General features: G+C 50.0%; 1 protein-coding gene across 1 annotated transcript in view; it reads left to right on the top strand.

Moving 5' to 3' along the window:
• Window positions 1–13,336, top strand: part of LOC132249435 (uncharacterized) — a 24,535-nt gene extending 11,199 nt beyond the window's left edge. Inside the window, exons 4-8 of the mRNA XM_059724546.1 lie at window positions 2,359–2,540; window positions 4,017–4,717; window positions 7,295–7,363; window positions 8,887–9,001; window positions 11,998–13,336. Of these exons, the coding sequence (XP_059580529.1) occupies window positions 2,359–2,540; window positions 4,017–4,717; window positions 7,295–7,363; window positions 8,887–9,001; window positions 11,998–12,173 (1,243 nt within the window). The 3' untranslated portion in view covers window positions 12,174–13,336. The remainder of the gene's footprint in view (window positions 1–2,358; window positions 2,541–4,016; window positions 4,718–7,294; window positions 7,364–8,886; window positions 9,002–11,997) is intronic.

Genomic DNA, 13,336 nt, shown 5'->3' with positions numbered 1-13,336 from the left:
GTGCCATCTCGTCAGTACCCCAGGACTAGTAAATCCAAGACGAGAGTCTAACTTCCAAGCCCTTACACAGCATCTTCCCTCCCAGAAACAACCTTTCTACAAAGTTTCATGAATAGGGTTTTTAGTTTTCCGAAGTTTAACATTGCTCATTCCTAAGACATTCTGGCAGGGGGGTGTTACAGAGAAAGCCACAGGTTTTCAAACCACACTACAAAATGATTATTAATACTTACCATTACACGTTATAAAATATCTGACCTACCAGTCCTACCATCGGGAAATCCTCTTAACTGGGGGGCTGTGGGGCTGTGAAGTGCGAGTATGGCATGTTCTGGGAAGCAGCAGCTGTTGAGTCTGGACCTGAGATGGTCGAAGCTCGATCTTATCTCTAAGTCTGATGTTAATAAAGTGCTGAATAACCTGCTTCTCTTTGGGTTTACTTGGGAAGAAATATAAATTAGTGGCTAAAATAATGGCCTTGCAAACCAGGACTTCCTGAGGCTACTGCCCACTCTGGAACAGATGTGTTTTAATCCCCTATATACTTTGCTTAAGGCTTTATCAGAGCCTCTGGAAACTGCAGCGGGGTGCAGCAGCCAGTCTTGGTCCCAGTCCTGATCTGAATGCATGGGGAGGGGCAGTTTGGGTCAGGGCAACCCCAATCCAGATGTGTGGGGGAGGGGAAGGGAAGAGTGGCCCGGATGTGGGGGATGGGGGAACAGCTGGATCCTCCCCCTCTATGCGACACTGGTCAGGCTGCAGTTGGAGTACTGTGTCCAGTTCTGGGCGCTGCATTTCAGGCGGGACGTGGACAGCATGGAGAGGGTCCAGAGCAGGGCCACCCGCATGATCCGGGGACAGCAGGGCAGACCCTATGAGGAGAGGCTATGGGACCTGAACCTGTTCAACCTTTGCAAGAGAAGGCTGAGGGGGGACCTGGTGGCCATCTGTAAACTTACTACAGGAGACCAGCGGGGTTTGGGAGAGACCTTTTTCCCCTGAGGGTCTCCCTGAGTAACAAGGAATAACGGCCGTAAGTTGCTAGAGAGTAGGTTTAGACTAGACATCCGAAGGCACTGCTTCACAGTCAGAGCGGCTGGGATCTGGCACCAACTCCCAAGCGAAGTGGTGCTGGCTCCTACCCTGGGGGTCTTTAAGAGGAGTCTCGACGTTTACCTGGCTGGGGTCATTTGAGCCCAGTTTTCTCTCCTGCCAGGGCAGGGGTCGGACTAGCAGATCTACAAGGTCCCTTCCCACCCTACATCTATGAATCTATGAATTGTAAAGTGGGTTTGCATTATGCAAATGTGACTGATGTGCCATGCTCCAGGAATGCGTGTAGAGAAGAAATCGAAGGAAACCTGTATTTACTGTCTCCTGATACAAGAATTTAGGGCCACCTCATTAAATGATGAGGCACCAGGTTTGAAACAACCAAAAGGAAGCACTTTTTCACACCTCACTAATTTGTGAAACACATCACCCCCAGATGTTGTGGAGGCCAGTACTATAATCAGGTTCAGGAAAAGACTGCAACTACCCTTTCGAAAGTTGTCAATCTGGGGCTGTCAGTCATAGGGCTTAGGGATGTCCACGTGCGTGGTGACTTAGCAAACATCGAGACGGAGGATGCATCTCTCTATTCACTTTCTCCTACTTGTCCTCCAAAACATCTGCTCCTTACCACTTGTGGAGACAGTGTTGCGAGATAGCCGGGCCTCTGCTCTGAGCCAGATTGTGATTCTTACGGTCCTATGTATCATGTCTGTACAGGAGAATGGGCATTATTCCTGCCTGTCTGTGGGAGAGCAAGGGGAGAGACTGGCAGACCTCAAAAGCTGTGGTAGTGGCTTAGCTGAAGTTTACCCACTCAAGTAGGCATTTCTTCTTTGTGTGACACTAGGAGAGAAGCACTGCAGAAAGTGGCCCAAATGTAGCAAGAAAAAAAGAAAGCAAGAAAAGTAGAAAGCGAGAAAGCCAGGCAATTTGTGTGTTGTGTAAAGGTTGTGTTTGGGGCAGGATGTTCGTGTTTTCCTGTGTCTCTTTTACTTTGTTTGCTGTAATACTAGATCAAATTGGAGGATGGTGATATAGCTAAAAATAGTTATAATTGTCCTATATTTTGCATCTTGAGGATACAATTCAGTGTTCATTCACTAGTTTGATGAGTAATTAAGAGTGGTAAAATGTGTGTCAGTGAGTTTAGACCAGGATTACGGAAAAAGGTGCCCAGATCAGAATTCCTTGCTTGCTCATAGCAGAAGGAATAGATTCATCTTTTTATACAAGTTTGAATGACAAATATCACTGTTACAAAGACTGATTATGACTGGATTTTGTCAATGTATTTCTTTTCAGTCCAATCATCTTCTTCTTGAAAACTTGGCTGCACTTTAGCCCTGAAGATTTCAAAGAGCCACCGAAGTACCACACACTGCAGAAAGTAATAGCACACCTGAACAAGAACGTCCCTGGCTGTGACATTGAAATGGAGGCCAAACACCTCCTCCACCAGTTTCAAAACGAAGCAGAAAATGAGAGTAAGTTATATTTTTTTTCAAGCTATCACTTCATCATCTCCGAAACTGCACTAAAGAATTGCATTTTGGGAGGTAAATGTTAGCAACAATTATATTGCCAGGGCCTAATCCTGATATCACTTACACGACAGGATCAGGCCCTGTAGACCTTTGGGTTTTTCTGGCTCTGTCCCTGGTGAATCTCTCCTGGGAGAGTGGGTAAAGAGTGGGTAGAAACACAAATCTGCAGTGGGGAATCACAGGCCTGGTCGTGCGGATTGGAAACTGGCAACTTGGCATTTCAGAGAATTTGCCAGCGCACAAGAGTCAGAGCAGCAGCCAAGAGGCAAATTGCCTTTGCATTTTCAGCACCTTGGAAGTATGGCCAAAGCTGCTCTCTACCTACTTTTCCCCTTGCAAAGAGAAAAATCTCATCAGGTGTTACCGTGCTCTGACCAAAGGCAGCTTCAGGCAAAGCCTTTTTGTCGTGAAGCATGTCTTGCTAGTGACCACCATAGCACAGGAAGTGCGTGTGAGTGTTTTTTCCTCTTTGAGTGTTGGGCTTCTGACCTCCAAGGACAGAGAAATAACTTACATTCCAGGTCAAAGACCTGCTGAAACAATGGTGAGCTGTGGCAATACAAGAATGCTATATGTCCAGCATCAAATTGACACACGGTCCTTAACCCAGTTAGAAACTTTCCTGTGGCAAATCACTTGCTGGGTATGCTTCTTGGACCTGGTGCAATGTGCTAATGTCTCGCTTTGGCACAGAAGTGAAAGGAAATGATATATGAAATAGAGGATACAAAAGCAAAGCAGTATTTTAACCCCATAAACTTGACCTGGTGGATGTTCCAGAAAGAAGGTGTTATTTTAGAATTGGGTTCACCGCCAGATAAACTCAGGCATTTAAAGGTGGATAAAAGATGCATTGCATCCCTCAAAAAGGGAGTTCCCCGGCCAACTTTTTCTTCAGCCCCAAAAACATTCATATCTCCAAGGTTGCTAATAGGTGTCTAATGAGGTTCTGTCCTGGATTTGGTTCCAGTGGGCCAAGAAAATGTTCAGGTCTATGTTTCGATCCAACTGTTGTTCAAAGCAAGCAGAAGTTTCCAGGGGTTTTGTTCTTGCATTTATTTCTTGTAGTAATATTTGAAAAAGGTTCTTAAACTTTGAGTGACAGACACCTCACTTGACTGAGAAGTGTCAATGAGTTAGACTATAGGGGAAATGCCAGTGGAAATTAAGAGGTTAACATCTTGTAGAACAAGATTTAGAGTTGATTTTACTGAGTTAAGATAAAGAGAGAGAGAGGGGAGATGCCAGTTGGGGAGGGAAGGAATCAGAAATGGAGGACAGAGAACTGATTTTTGTAAACAATTGTTAAAAATTCTATTTCTGTGGCTTCTTTCCATAAACTATCCATACATAACTAAGGCTGGTAGAGCCATTTTCACTCACCTCATTTAGCTCAAAATAAACTGGTGTATCTAGGCCAGCCTGGGGACCATCCCGAGGACCATCCTGCGGACCAGCCAGGAGACCAGCCCAAGGGCCAGCCCGGGGAACTGCCTGAGGTCCACCCCGGGGAGCAGCCCAAAGGCCAGCCCGGGGAGCAGCTGGAGGACCAACCTGGGGACCATCCCGAAGGCCAGCCAGGGGCCCTGCCCGAGGACCAGCCCAGGGACCTGCCCGAGGTCCAGCCTGGGGAGCAGCCTGAGGGCCAGGCGGAGGACCAACCTGGGGACCAGCCCGAGGGCCAGCCCAGGGACCAGCCCGAGACCCATCTGGCAGACCGACCTTGGGACCTGCCCGAAGTCCAACCCAAGGGCCAGCCTGAAGAGCAGCCCGAGGGCCAGCCTGGGGACCTGCCCGAGGTCCAGCCCGGGGTGCAGCCCGAGGGCCATCCCGGGGAGCAGCGGGAGGAACAACCTGGGGACCAGCCCAAGGGCCAGCCAGGGGACCTGCACAAGGTCCAGCCCAGGGACCTGCACGAGGTCCAGCCCGAGGGCCAATCGGAGGACCAACCTGGGGACCAGCCTCAGGGCCAGCCCAGGGACCAGCCTGAGGACCATTTGGGGGACCGACCTTGGGATCTGCCCAAGAGCCAACCTGGGGACCTGCCCAGAGTCCAGCCCAAGGGCCAGCCCAGGGACCTGCCCGGGGACCAGCCCAGGAACCTGCCTCAGGAAAAGGTATGGTCTAGAACCTTTTGTTCAAAGTATTCAATATGAAAAGGGGATGAGGAATTGCCAATATTTGTCTTATAAGTGAAAATTGAATTTCCACATGCATTGTTTACTCCTGTCCCCCAGAAAGCTGTTTATAGCTGTGACCAAACACAAGTGCACGGCTGCAAACAGCTTAAATGGCCCACTGGGTGAAAATCTGGCCCCTCATTGCATGTGGTGTCAGCTAAAGATGTTTCAAAACGTAGTGTCTTGTGTAACGTGTGTCTGCTGGGGCTCCCAACCTGTGGGTGTTTTCAGAATGGGAGGGGGGCAAGGGAGCAGAAGGAGTTGAGTCTCAGGGTTTTTCAGCCCCCGCTACAGAGTGGGGTCAGTGTATTACAGGCCCCCCAAAGTGGGGTGGCTCCAATTCACCCACTCCACCCCTCAACACCAGCTGCAGAGCCCCAAGAACGAGCTCCCTCCACTGCCTTTCCCCCCTCCCATTCTGAAACAGCCAACACTGGCACAGAGCTTGGCCCTTGTTGTGGAAACCTGCTTGCAGGCTCCCAGCGGGCAGCTAGATCCCCACCCCTCCAGACCAACAGTGAACTTCTGTTTGGTCTCGGGCAACGTAGGAACTCAGAACGCTTTGCAAAAATCATTCTGAGTTAGAGCTGGGAGCTCCACTTCTCTCTGCACCCTTACGGCACGTCCACACATGCAGCATGTGTGCTTGCAGCAGCTCAAATAGGAGCGGCACGTATTTGAGCCGGGGATTTCTGCCTCACCAAATGCCTGGCCACACCCTTTGGTGTGGGGCAAGTTGTGCCATCTGGGGCAAAATAAGCCCGCCCAGCTCCTCCCAGATCTGCAGCGAGGGGGAGATAGAGCCTGGGGCCAGCAGCTGCTTGCAGGAGTGAGGTGGGACAGGGGGTGGGGATAGGTGTGGGGGGATTGTGGGGGGCCTGTGGGTGAGCGGGGACTGTGGGAGGATGCTGCACAGGTAGGGTGGGTCCTCTGCCCTCCAACAGGGCATAGCTCCCCAACACAGCACATGGACTGCCGCCCCCAGGACCACAGCATTCCCCCCCTGCCAGGCCCACATGTCCCCTGCAGGGCCCACAGCTCCCCGACATTACCTACCCCCACAATACCTCAGCCCCCCGTGCACAGCCCGCAGCTCACTGGGAGCAGCAGTGAGCACTGGGGCACTTGGGGCCTCCTGGCACATCCCCCCATGTGGCACAGCAGTGCGGCTCGGCACTGGCCGCTGCTCTGCCACATCACCTGGGCCCACTCCCGGAGACCACCTGTCATGCTGGCCCAGGTCCTGTGTGCATGGGCACCACATGCCATCGGGTGGGGCCTGTTTCATGCGTGCAGGAGCCATCCCGCCTCAATACCCAGTCCCCGTGAGGGGCACGGGGCACCCGCAAGTGACAGCATGAGTGGCCCAGAGCTACCCAAAAGCGCATGGTGCTATACTAAACCAGGCCAGGCCTTGGCTGAGTTGCCCTGCCCCCACAGTGAGGAAGGGATTGGGGCTGGGGCTGGGGCTAGGACAAGCTGCCCAGCCGGGGCAGGGGGATGTGGGACTTGGGGAGGGGGTTGGGGATGGCGCGGCTTGCTCTGGGTGGAAGGGGGCAAACAGCAGCAGGACATAGCCCCCACTCCTGGCACTGCCGCACTTGCATCCTGTGCCCCCTCACCCCAGATGGGCAACTGGCGGGCGATGCCCTACTGCCACTTACCCAGCCGGGGCAGAGAGGCACAGGATGTGGGCACAGCAGTGCGGGGAGTGGGGTCTATGCCCTGCTACTGCTTGCCCCCTTCCGCCTGGAGCAAGCTGTATTTGCATTGTGCCCCTCCCTGCCATCCGTCCTGGCTGGGTAAGAGGCAGCGAGGCATATCCCCCACTCCCCGCACTGTTGTGCCCGCATCCCAGGTTCCCCTGCCCTCCTGCCCGTCCCATGCATCCCTCCCCAGCTGGGCAGAAGTCAGAGGAGTCTGTAAACACAAAGGAGTGCAGAAGATGGAAGCAAAGCTTCCAGGGTTTTGGAATATTACTTTCCATATCACAACCTTGCCCAATAGGTAAAGGCAGAGAAAGGTCAGTAGGCGCATCGGCCCTGCAGGAGCTCCTTCCTGAGCAAAGCTCATTGTGCAGTCAGGAATGCTACCGTTTCTTTCAGCAGACAAGGTTCTTTGGCTAAAAGTGCTGTCTTTTATTAGACCAACTAAACACCCATTTCAAACGGCAAAAATCGATATCTTCTGTGTTTCAGGGGTGTTAGTTGTAGATGGAATACTAAATATGAATACTTCATTACAAATACCAAACCAAGTTACTCCTGGAGGTAGGACACCACCACTAACAACATTCAAGAACCAGGCATAGACCCAAAATACCTGCTTCTGGTTCTGCTCTTTCATCCCTACTGCTTCCATCATGTTTCTGACTTTTTCCCTTCATTTATTTTTCATTATTTACCTCTCTGAATGCTCATCATCTCCTTCATGCGTACCTTCCATGGCCGCGTGTTCATCACCTCCTCCTTCCTCCACCTCTGATCTGCTCTGTCTGCACCTTACTCCCAGAAGAACGAAGACGCCTACGTCATTCACTGCACAGTGCCGAACAGTCAAGGTGCTGTGTACAAAGGCATTCTGGTAAGTGATGTGGAAGAGCTGTGTAGATTTATTACAGGATGTGTTTTCACTCGGGATGACAAGTTACATGTAAATTCTCTGCTGCTCTGATTCACACCAAGACAAAGCTTTGAAATATTAGGGGCCACCTCATGCCCTTGATTCTTAGGTGAATTGACATTGTTATTTTAGTAGTCAAAGTACATTCCACCTCCCAAACTTTTCTCTGGGCTTTCAGCTGGATAATATCCACCACTTGTCCTCAATCATTGACTAAGGTACCAAGAAACCATGCATGCCATTTGTATGAATGGGCGTGTGTGCACAGGTAGGCAGACAGATACACTGAAGAGCAGCTTGGTGGCAAGTCACCGAAAGATGCTGTATAGCACTAGAAAATTAGGATCCCAAAGGGCATATACTTCTAAATATCATAGTGTATTACCCCTCATTTTCTCTTATAGAAAAGTAGAGCTGGAAGAGACGTCTGGAGGCCATCTAATCTAACCCCCTGCTGAAGGCAGGATGATTCCTAACTAAACCTTTCCACTCAAGTTATGTCTGACCTATTCTTAATACTGTAGAAACCAACCTCCCACACAACTACTATTCTCAATGCCCAAAACACCAAGAAGAACCATAACCCGCTACAGTTAAAGCAAGGAGGCGGAGGTCCAATCCCAAATGTGGTGCTTGGTAGGACCCCGAGCAGAGAAGCAAAACCCAGGAACTTGTAGGTTTTTTTAGTTCTGACAAGAGCAATCAGCACACCCGAGTCCAAATCCCCAGCCAAGAGACAGTGTTCCCAGTGCGTTTGCTGTCCTTCCCAGTCTTGAGTTCTCTGCAAATTTGCTCAGGAAGCTCTTTATTCCTGCATCCAAATCATCTGAACAGCAGCGGAGCCAGGGCAGATCCCTGTAGGAGTCCACTCAAAGCCTCCTGCCGTTCCCACCTGGATCCATGCAGAATGACCTTTGCTTGTGGCTGCTGAGCCAGTTGTCTATCTGCTTTGGAGTCATTTGCTTTTCCCCATGTTTCTCCCAGTTGTTTGTGAGAAGGTTGTATGGGACTTTCCAGTGAAAGGGAAACCGTTTAGAGGGAAACCCTGGGCCAGATGCATGGTGAGGGAGATGCTGCTTGTGCCATCTCACTGGCCCAAGGTAGATTTAGGCAAGTAAAGCCTTGATGGCATAGGACCAGCCTAGTGGCTTCTGAGACTCTGCTACATGTAGGTGACCACGCTGCAATGAAAGATTTCCGAGAGACAGAGGCAAAATAAAACAACATTCATAGTGGTCTTTTTTACACTAGGGACAAACCAAATCTAGAGACGCAGCTTGGTAGAGTAAAATACACACAGAAACTGTCACCCTTTGCTAGGATGTTCTGTGCACAACACTATTTCCATCTCTCTGTAATTTCCATTTGTGCACTGTCTGTACCTCAGCGATGACACACCAAACCAACATGCCAGATAGATAAAGTGAAAACAAATGTCAAGAAACAAGGAAGTAAAATATTTCACTGCAAAATGCTTTTTCCAGTTAACGAGCCAAGACACAACTAGAGATGTGATCTCAAAAATTATGAGAAAATATGATCTGGACATGGAGGAAGCAGGAAACTACCAACTTGTGCAGGTCATTTCGGAACACAAAGGTAAGAGAGCAAAACTTTTTGCTGGTTCAAATATCCTCCTCATATTTGCAGAAGAACATGCCTATGAATCCATTTTAGAAATAGTGCAGTGCTTCATCTCATAGCCAGGTGGAGTAGACCTCCCTCTTGATTACCTGGTAGGAGTCAGCACACCTCTACTCCCCTTTGGGATGTCATGCATGCAGCTGGGGAAGACTGACAATTAGAGATCCAGAGCTGACATGTGTCCCGCTGTCTGAAGTCAGGGCCAAATGAAACAGAAGAAAGGTCTGGGAGCGTCACCTGTACCCTGACTGGTGCCCAGAAAGCCACAGGGACGACACAGTCCAGATCCACTCCCTGAAATCCATCCTGCTTGAAAAAATCTACGACCTCTGCACCAGGAATTTGTGATGACTTGTGTAATCTTCGCATCACGGTATTAATTCTGGTGCAGCACAGTACAGCCTCCCTCTCCTCCAGTTAGTTAAGTATGGGCTGAAGCCGTTTTTTGTCCTGATATGTCCCGTCTCCTTGTGAGTGATTACATCCTTGACTTCAATAACTTCCTGGAGAAGACTGAAGTTTACTAGATGTTTCAAATGGGCACAGCTCCTTTCTTCCTCGTGCATGTAAACTGAGTCACAGGGCTATATCCCACTCCACCTTGTGTGCCTAACCAGCGTGGCCACAGCCACATAGCTGCCGTTTTGGATAGGGTTGTGCTGCAGCTCAGCATGTTTGGAGCCATGAACAGGTCAGAGGCGCTCACTAGGCCGTACTATAAGTCATGACATTTTGGCTGGCCAAAAGCTCATTGGAGAGGTGGGAGGAGAATGAGGGCCCTCCCATACTTTAATGTTTAAGCTAATGGGAAGGCTACTCATCCAGGGAGCAGGACACCCAGGGCCTAGCCCCACCTTCTAGAGTTAGGAAGTATTTCCTCATTTCCAGCTTAAATGCCCCCTGTTGCAATGGAAGCCCGTTACTATACCTGCTATCATCACAGACAACTAGAGATCCTCTTTACAAGTAACAACCCTTTCTGAAGATTTCTAACACCCCCTCCATTTTCTCAGGATTACATAATCCAGGTCTTCCAACTTTCCTGTCTAGGACAATATTAGACCCTTCCTCATTGTTGTTGCTCTTCTCCAGACTCTTTCCACTTCATCTGTTTGTCGTAAAGCACGATGCCTTGAACTGGCCACAGTTTTCCAGCTAAGGCTTCCCCAATGCTGAATATCATTGAAAAATGGTTTCCCCTACTTTGCACACAACATGCATGTTAATACAGCCCCATATGCTCTTGCTCTTTATCAGTTTTTGTAAGAATATTGCAGTGATGACTCATATTTAGCTTGTGCTCTACTCCTGTAACTATTATACTATCCTTTCATTAATTTAAGACCGTTTTTTCCAATTGGTCAAGGTCATTGAGAATCCTCAACCTATCTTCCAGATCATCTGCTGTCCTACCTCGCTTGGCATCATCTGCAGATTTCATAAGTGTATGCTCAGTTCCTTGAGACCTTTAGGACACATTTTATGCGGACTGAGATAAGAGGTCATTAAACACATTGCCTTTTCCGTATTGAGCAATTTTAATTCCCTTTCCCCAGTCAGTAATGGACCTGCACTTCCTTTGGTCCTTGATATCTAACTTCACAGGATGCTTGTGTGTCTCGGACTAGCTGTATTGCAGTGCCTTGGTCTGCCTGGAGTTTTCCTTTCTTGTCATCTGTAGTATTGTAGCTATGTTTCTACATTTGGAGAGATTCCTTGTTAAGTTTCAAGTCACAAAAGCATTTGCTGTTTAGACAAGCCAGTCCGTTGATGTGATTCTTAACCTTCCTTACACAGGGATGGCATATCCTAGTGCCCTTAATATTCTCTCGAAGGTACAGCCAAATTCCCCGATTCCTTTTTCCTTTAAACTTACTGTCCATGGGATCCTGGCCACCAGTTGTTTGAGGTTTTGCACGCCCACGCTAATCTTTACTATTTATTTGAACTATTGTCTTGCCAAAAGCCAGACTTATGGTCAAAGACCCTACTGGGGAAAGCACTGTATAAATCCAGAGCATCACCCACAGAATAGCTTCACCTTCACAGAGGGCTACTGGATTGTAGGCATTGTACTTGCAGTGTTTGGCAAGCCCTAAGCCTGCTGAGTATCTTGAGTGGCAGGAGGAGAGTCTACTATCAATCCCTGACCATTGCGAGGTCAAACTATCATCACCATCAAATCAGCAGCAGTATCAGGCCCTGCACTGGATTTACAGCCCTCTTTCACAGCCAGTGAAGAGAGGGAGGATGCAAAGGGAGGGGAGAAAGCCAGGTTGAGCAGGTTTCTTTCTGCTCGCCTCCGGGACCCAGCAACGCAACACCCCAGTGTCCCCCCTCCCCACACAGGCACCTTTTTGGAAAACAGCTGTCTCCCATTGCTAGCAGACAGGTACCTGCGAGCTCAGGGAGCAGCAATCTCCTCTGATACCAAAAGGCAAAGTTCAACCCCTGCTCTTGGTTAATGATGAGGTAAAGGGGTTATTTCAGCTGAATGGAAAAGAATTTGCCTTGACCTTTTTGTTGAATAAAGGACCCAACACATGCAAGCTGTAGAAAACCACACATGGAAATGATGCATTAAGGAAGCAAGTCAAATGATTGCCTTTCAACCTAAATGTACAGCCCTGTGTGTATACGTCATGCTACTGTCTGTAGTCAATGATCTCAGAGCCAGAAAACTGTTTCATGTAGTGCACAGGTAAGTTTGGTGTTATGCGACTTCCAGAAGCATAATTTTGGATGGTACAACATCTTCTCATACTTTTGCTGGTGGGAAAGGAGATGTTATAATTAGTAAAAACCAAATTAAAGAACCTTATTTAGACTTCTAAGTGGCACGTGTCCAGCCAGCATGCACCTCTGAATGCTCACCAGTTTTCTATGCTTGCTTGCAGTGCTACTATCCAGAGTCAATCACTCGACGCTTCTTTGCTTTTCTCTTTCTGCAGAGCTAGTCTTCCCACAGGAAGCAAATGTGCTTTCTTATATGAACAGCCAGGGGAACGCAGACATCAGCCAAAGAAGAAAGCCAGCTTTCCGTGCCTCCCCATTGTCTGCTGCAGACAAGAAAAAGAGGAGGCGCCTACCTCGCCTCTTTAGAGGCAGCAGGGTCAGACCCGAATGAGAGCATCCTGACAAGGAGCTGACACGAATACCATTCTCAGGCTGGGGGAGACTGGGAACCTGTGGGGGGTTGGGGTGCAGGCATGGGAGGGATGGGGTCAGGTGGGAATGGGGAGCAGAAGGGAATATAATTTATGTTCAGGAGGGATGTTGGGCACAAGGAGTGGGAGGGAGAGGGGGAAAATGGGAGGGAGGTTTGTTACAAGGCGGGGATAAGGGTAGGGTTTTGCAATTGCAAGAAAGCAGACCCCTGGGTGGGGGAAGGGGTATATACCCTTCCCCTTGCCCCCCCAGCCCTGCCGGTGCCCCTCACTCCCAACCCACAGCCCCTTTCCCACCCACCCCCATACCTCCTGGTGCTCCTCCCTTATCCTGCAGAGAATGAAAGTAGCCATCAATCCCTTCTTCAATTGCCCTGATCCCCCTCAGCCTGCTCACCTCTGCCTGGAGCCCCCTCACCTGCCCCTCCAGGGCCTCAGTCCGGGCACAGGTGGGACAGGCAAGAGACTCCCGGCCCCCACGCTACCCCCAGGCCTCAGAGGTCCCGCCAGGCAGCCCCCGCAGACAGGGCTCAGGGCACTGCCCACCCATCCAAGGGGCCTGTCTGGGTGGAGGCCTCACAGGAGCTGCGGGCCGGAGGCAGCAGCAGGGCAGGGGCCTTGGCTGCGCTCCGTGTCACCACCCCATAGTAGCACCCCTCCTCCTTCACTTCCCTGAAGTCTCTGGCATAAGCCCCCATGTGCTCCTGCCCATGCCTGGCCTGTGAACTGCAGTCAAACTGCTCCCCTGTTGGCAGTCCCTGTTGCTGGCTCCCTGGTCACAGCCTGGTCCCCAACAGTTTGTGATGCACAAACACTCTCGGGAGACGAGGTTAGTTATATGCTCAAGACCTTTCCCAGCTTTCATTGGCATGCATGGTTTTCAAACTGTTTTGGGAAGGCTTCTGGATCATCTCCATGTTTGTTGTGAGGGGAGATTGGTGTGTTCAGCCTGAGGGAGCAGCTGGGGCTCGCTAAGCGCCTGCAACTCCAGGGTTTGACTGCATCCTGAGTACTGCGAGATGGTGTTTGCACTTGAACCTGGCCTCTTGGCCACCATGCTCATGCTGGCGCTGGGCCTCCTTCTCCACTATCTCCATTCGCTTCAGCTCTAGCTCATGCTTGA

The sequence above is a fragment of the Alligator mississippiensis genome, chromosome 1 (genome assembly GCF_030867095.1).
Source record: "Alligator mississippiensis isolate rAllMis1 chromosome 1, rAllMis1, whole genome shotgun sequence".
NCBI classification, from domain to species: Eukaryota; Metazoa; Chordata; order Crocodylia; family Alligatoridae; genus Alligator; species Alligator mississippiensis.
The sequence above is the reverse complement of the archived record's forward strand: the minus strand, read 5'-3'. Positions and strand labels throughout refer to the sequence as shown.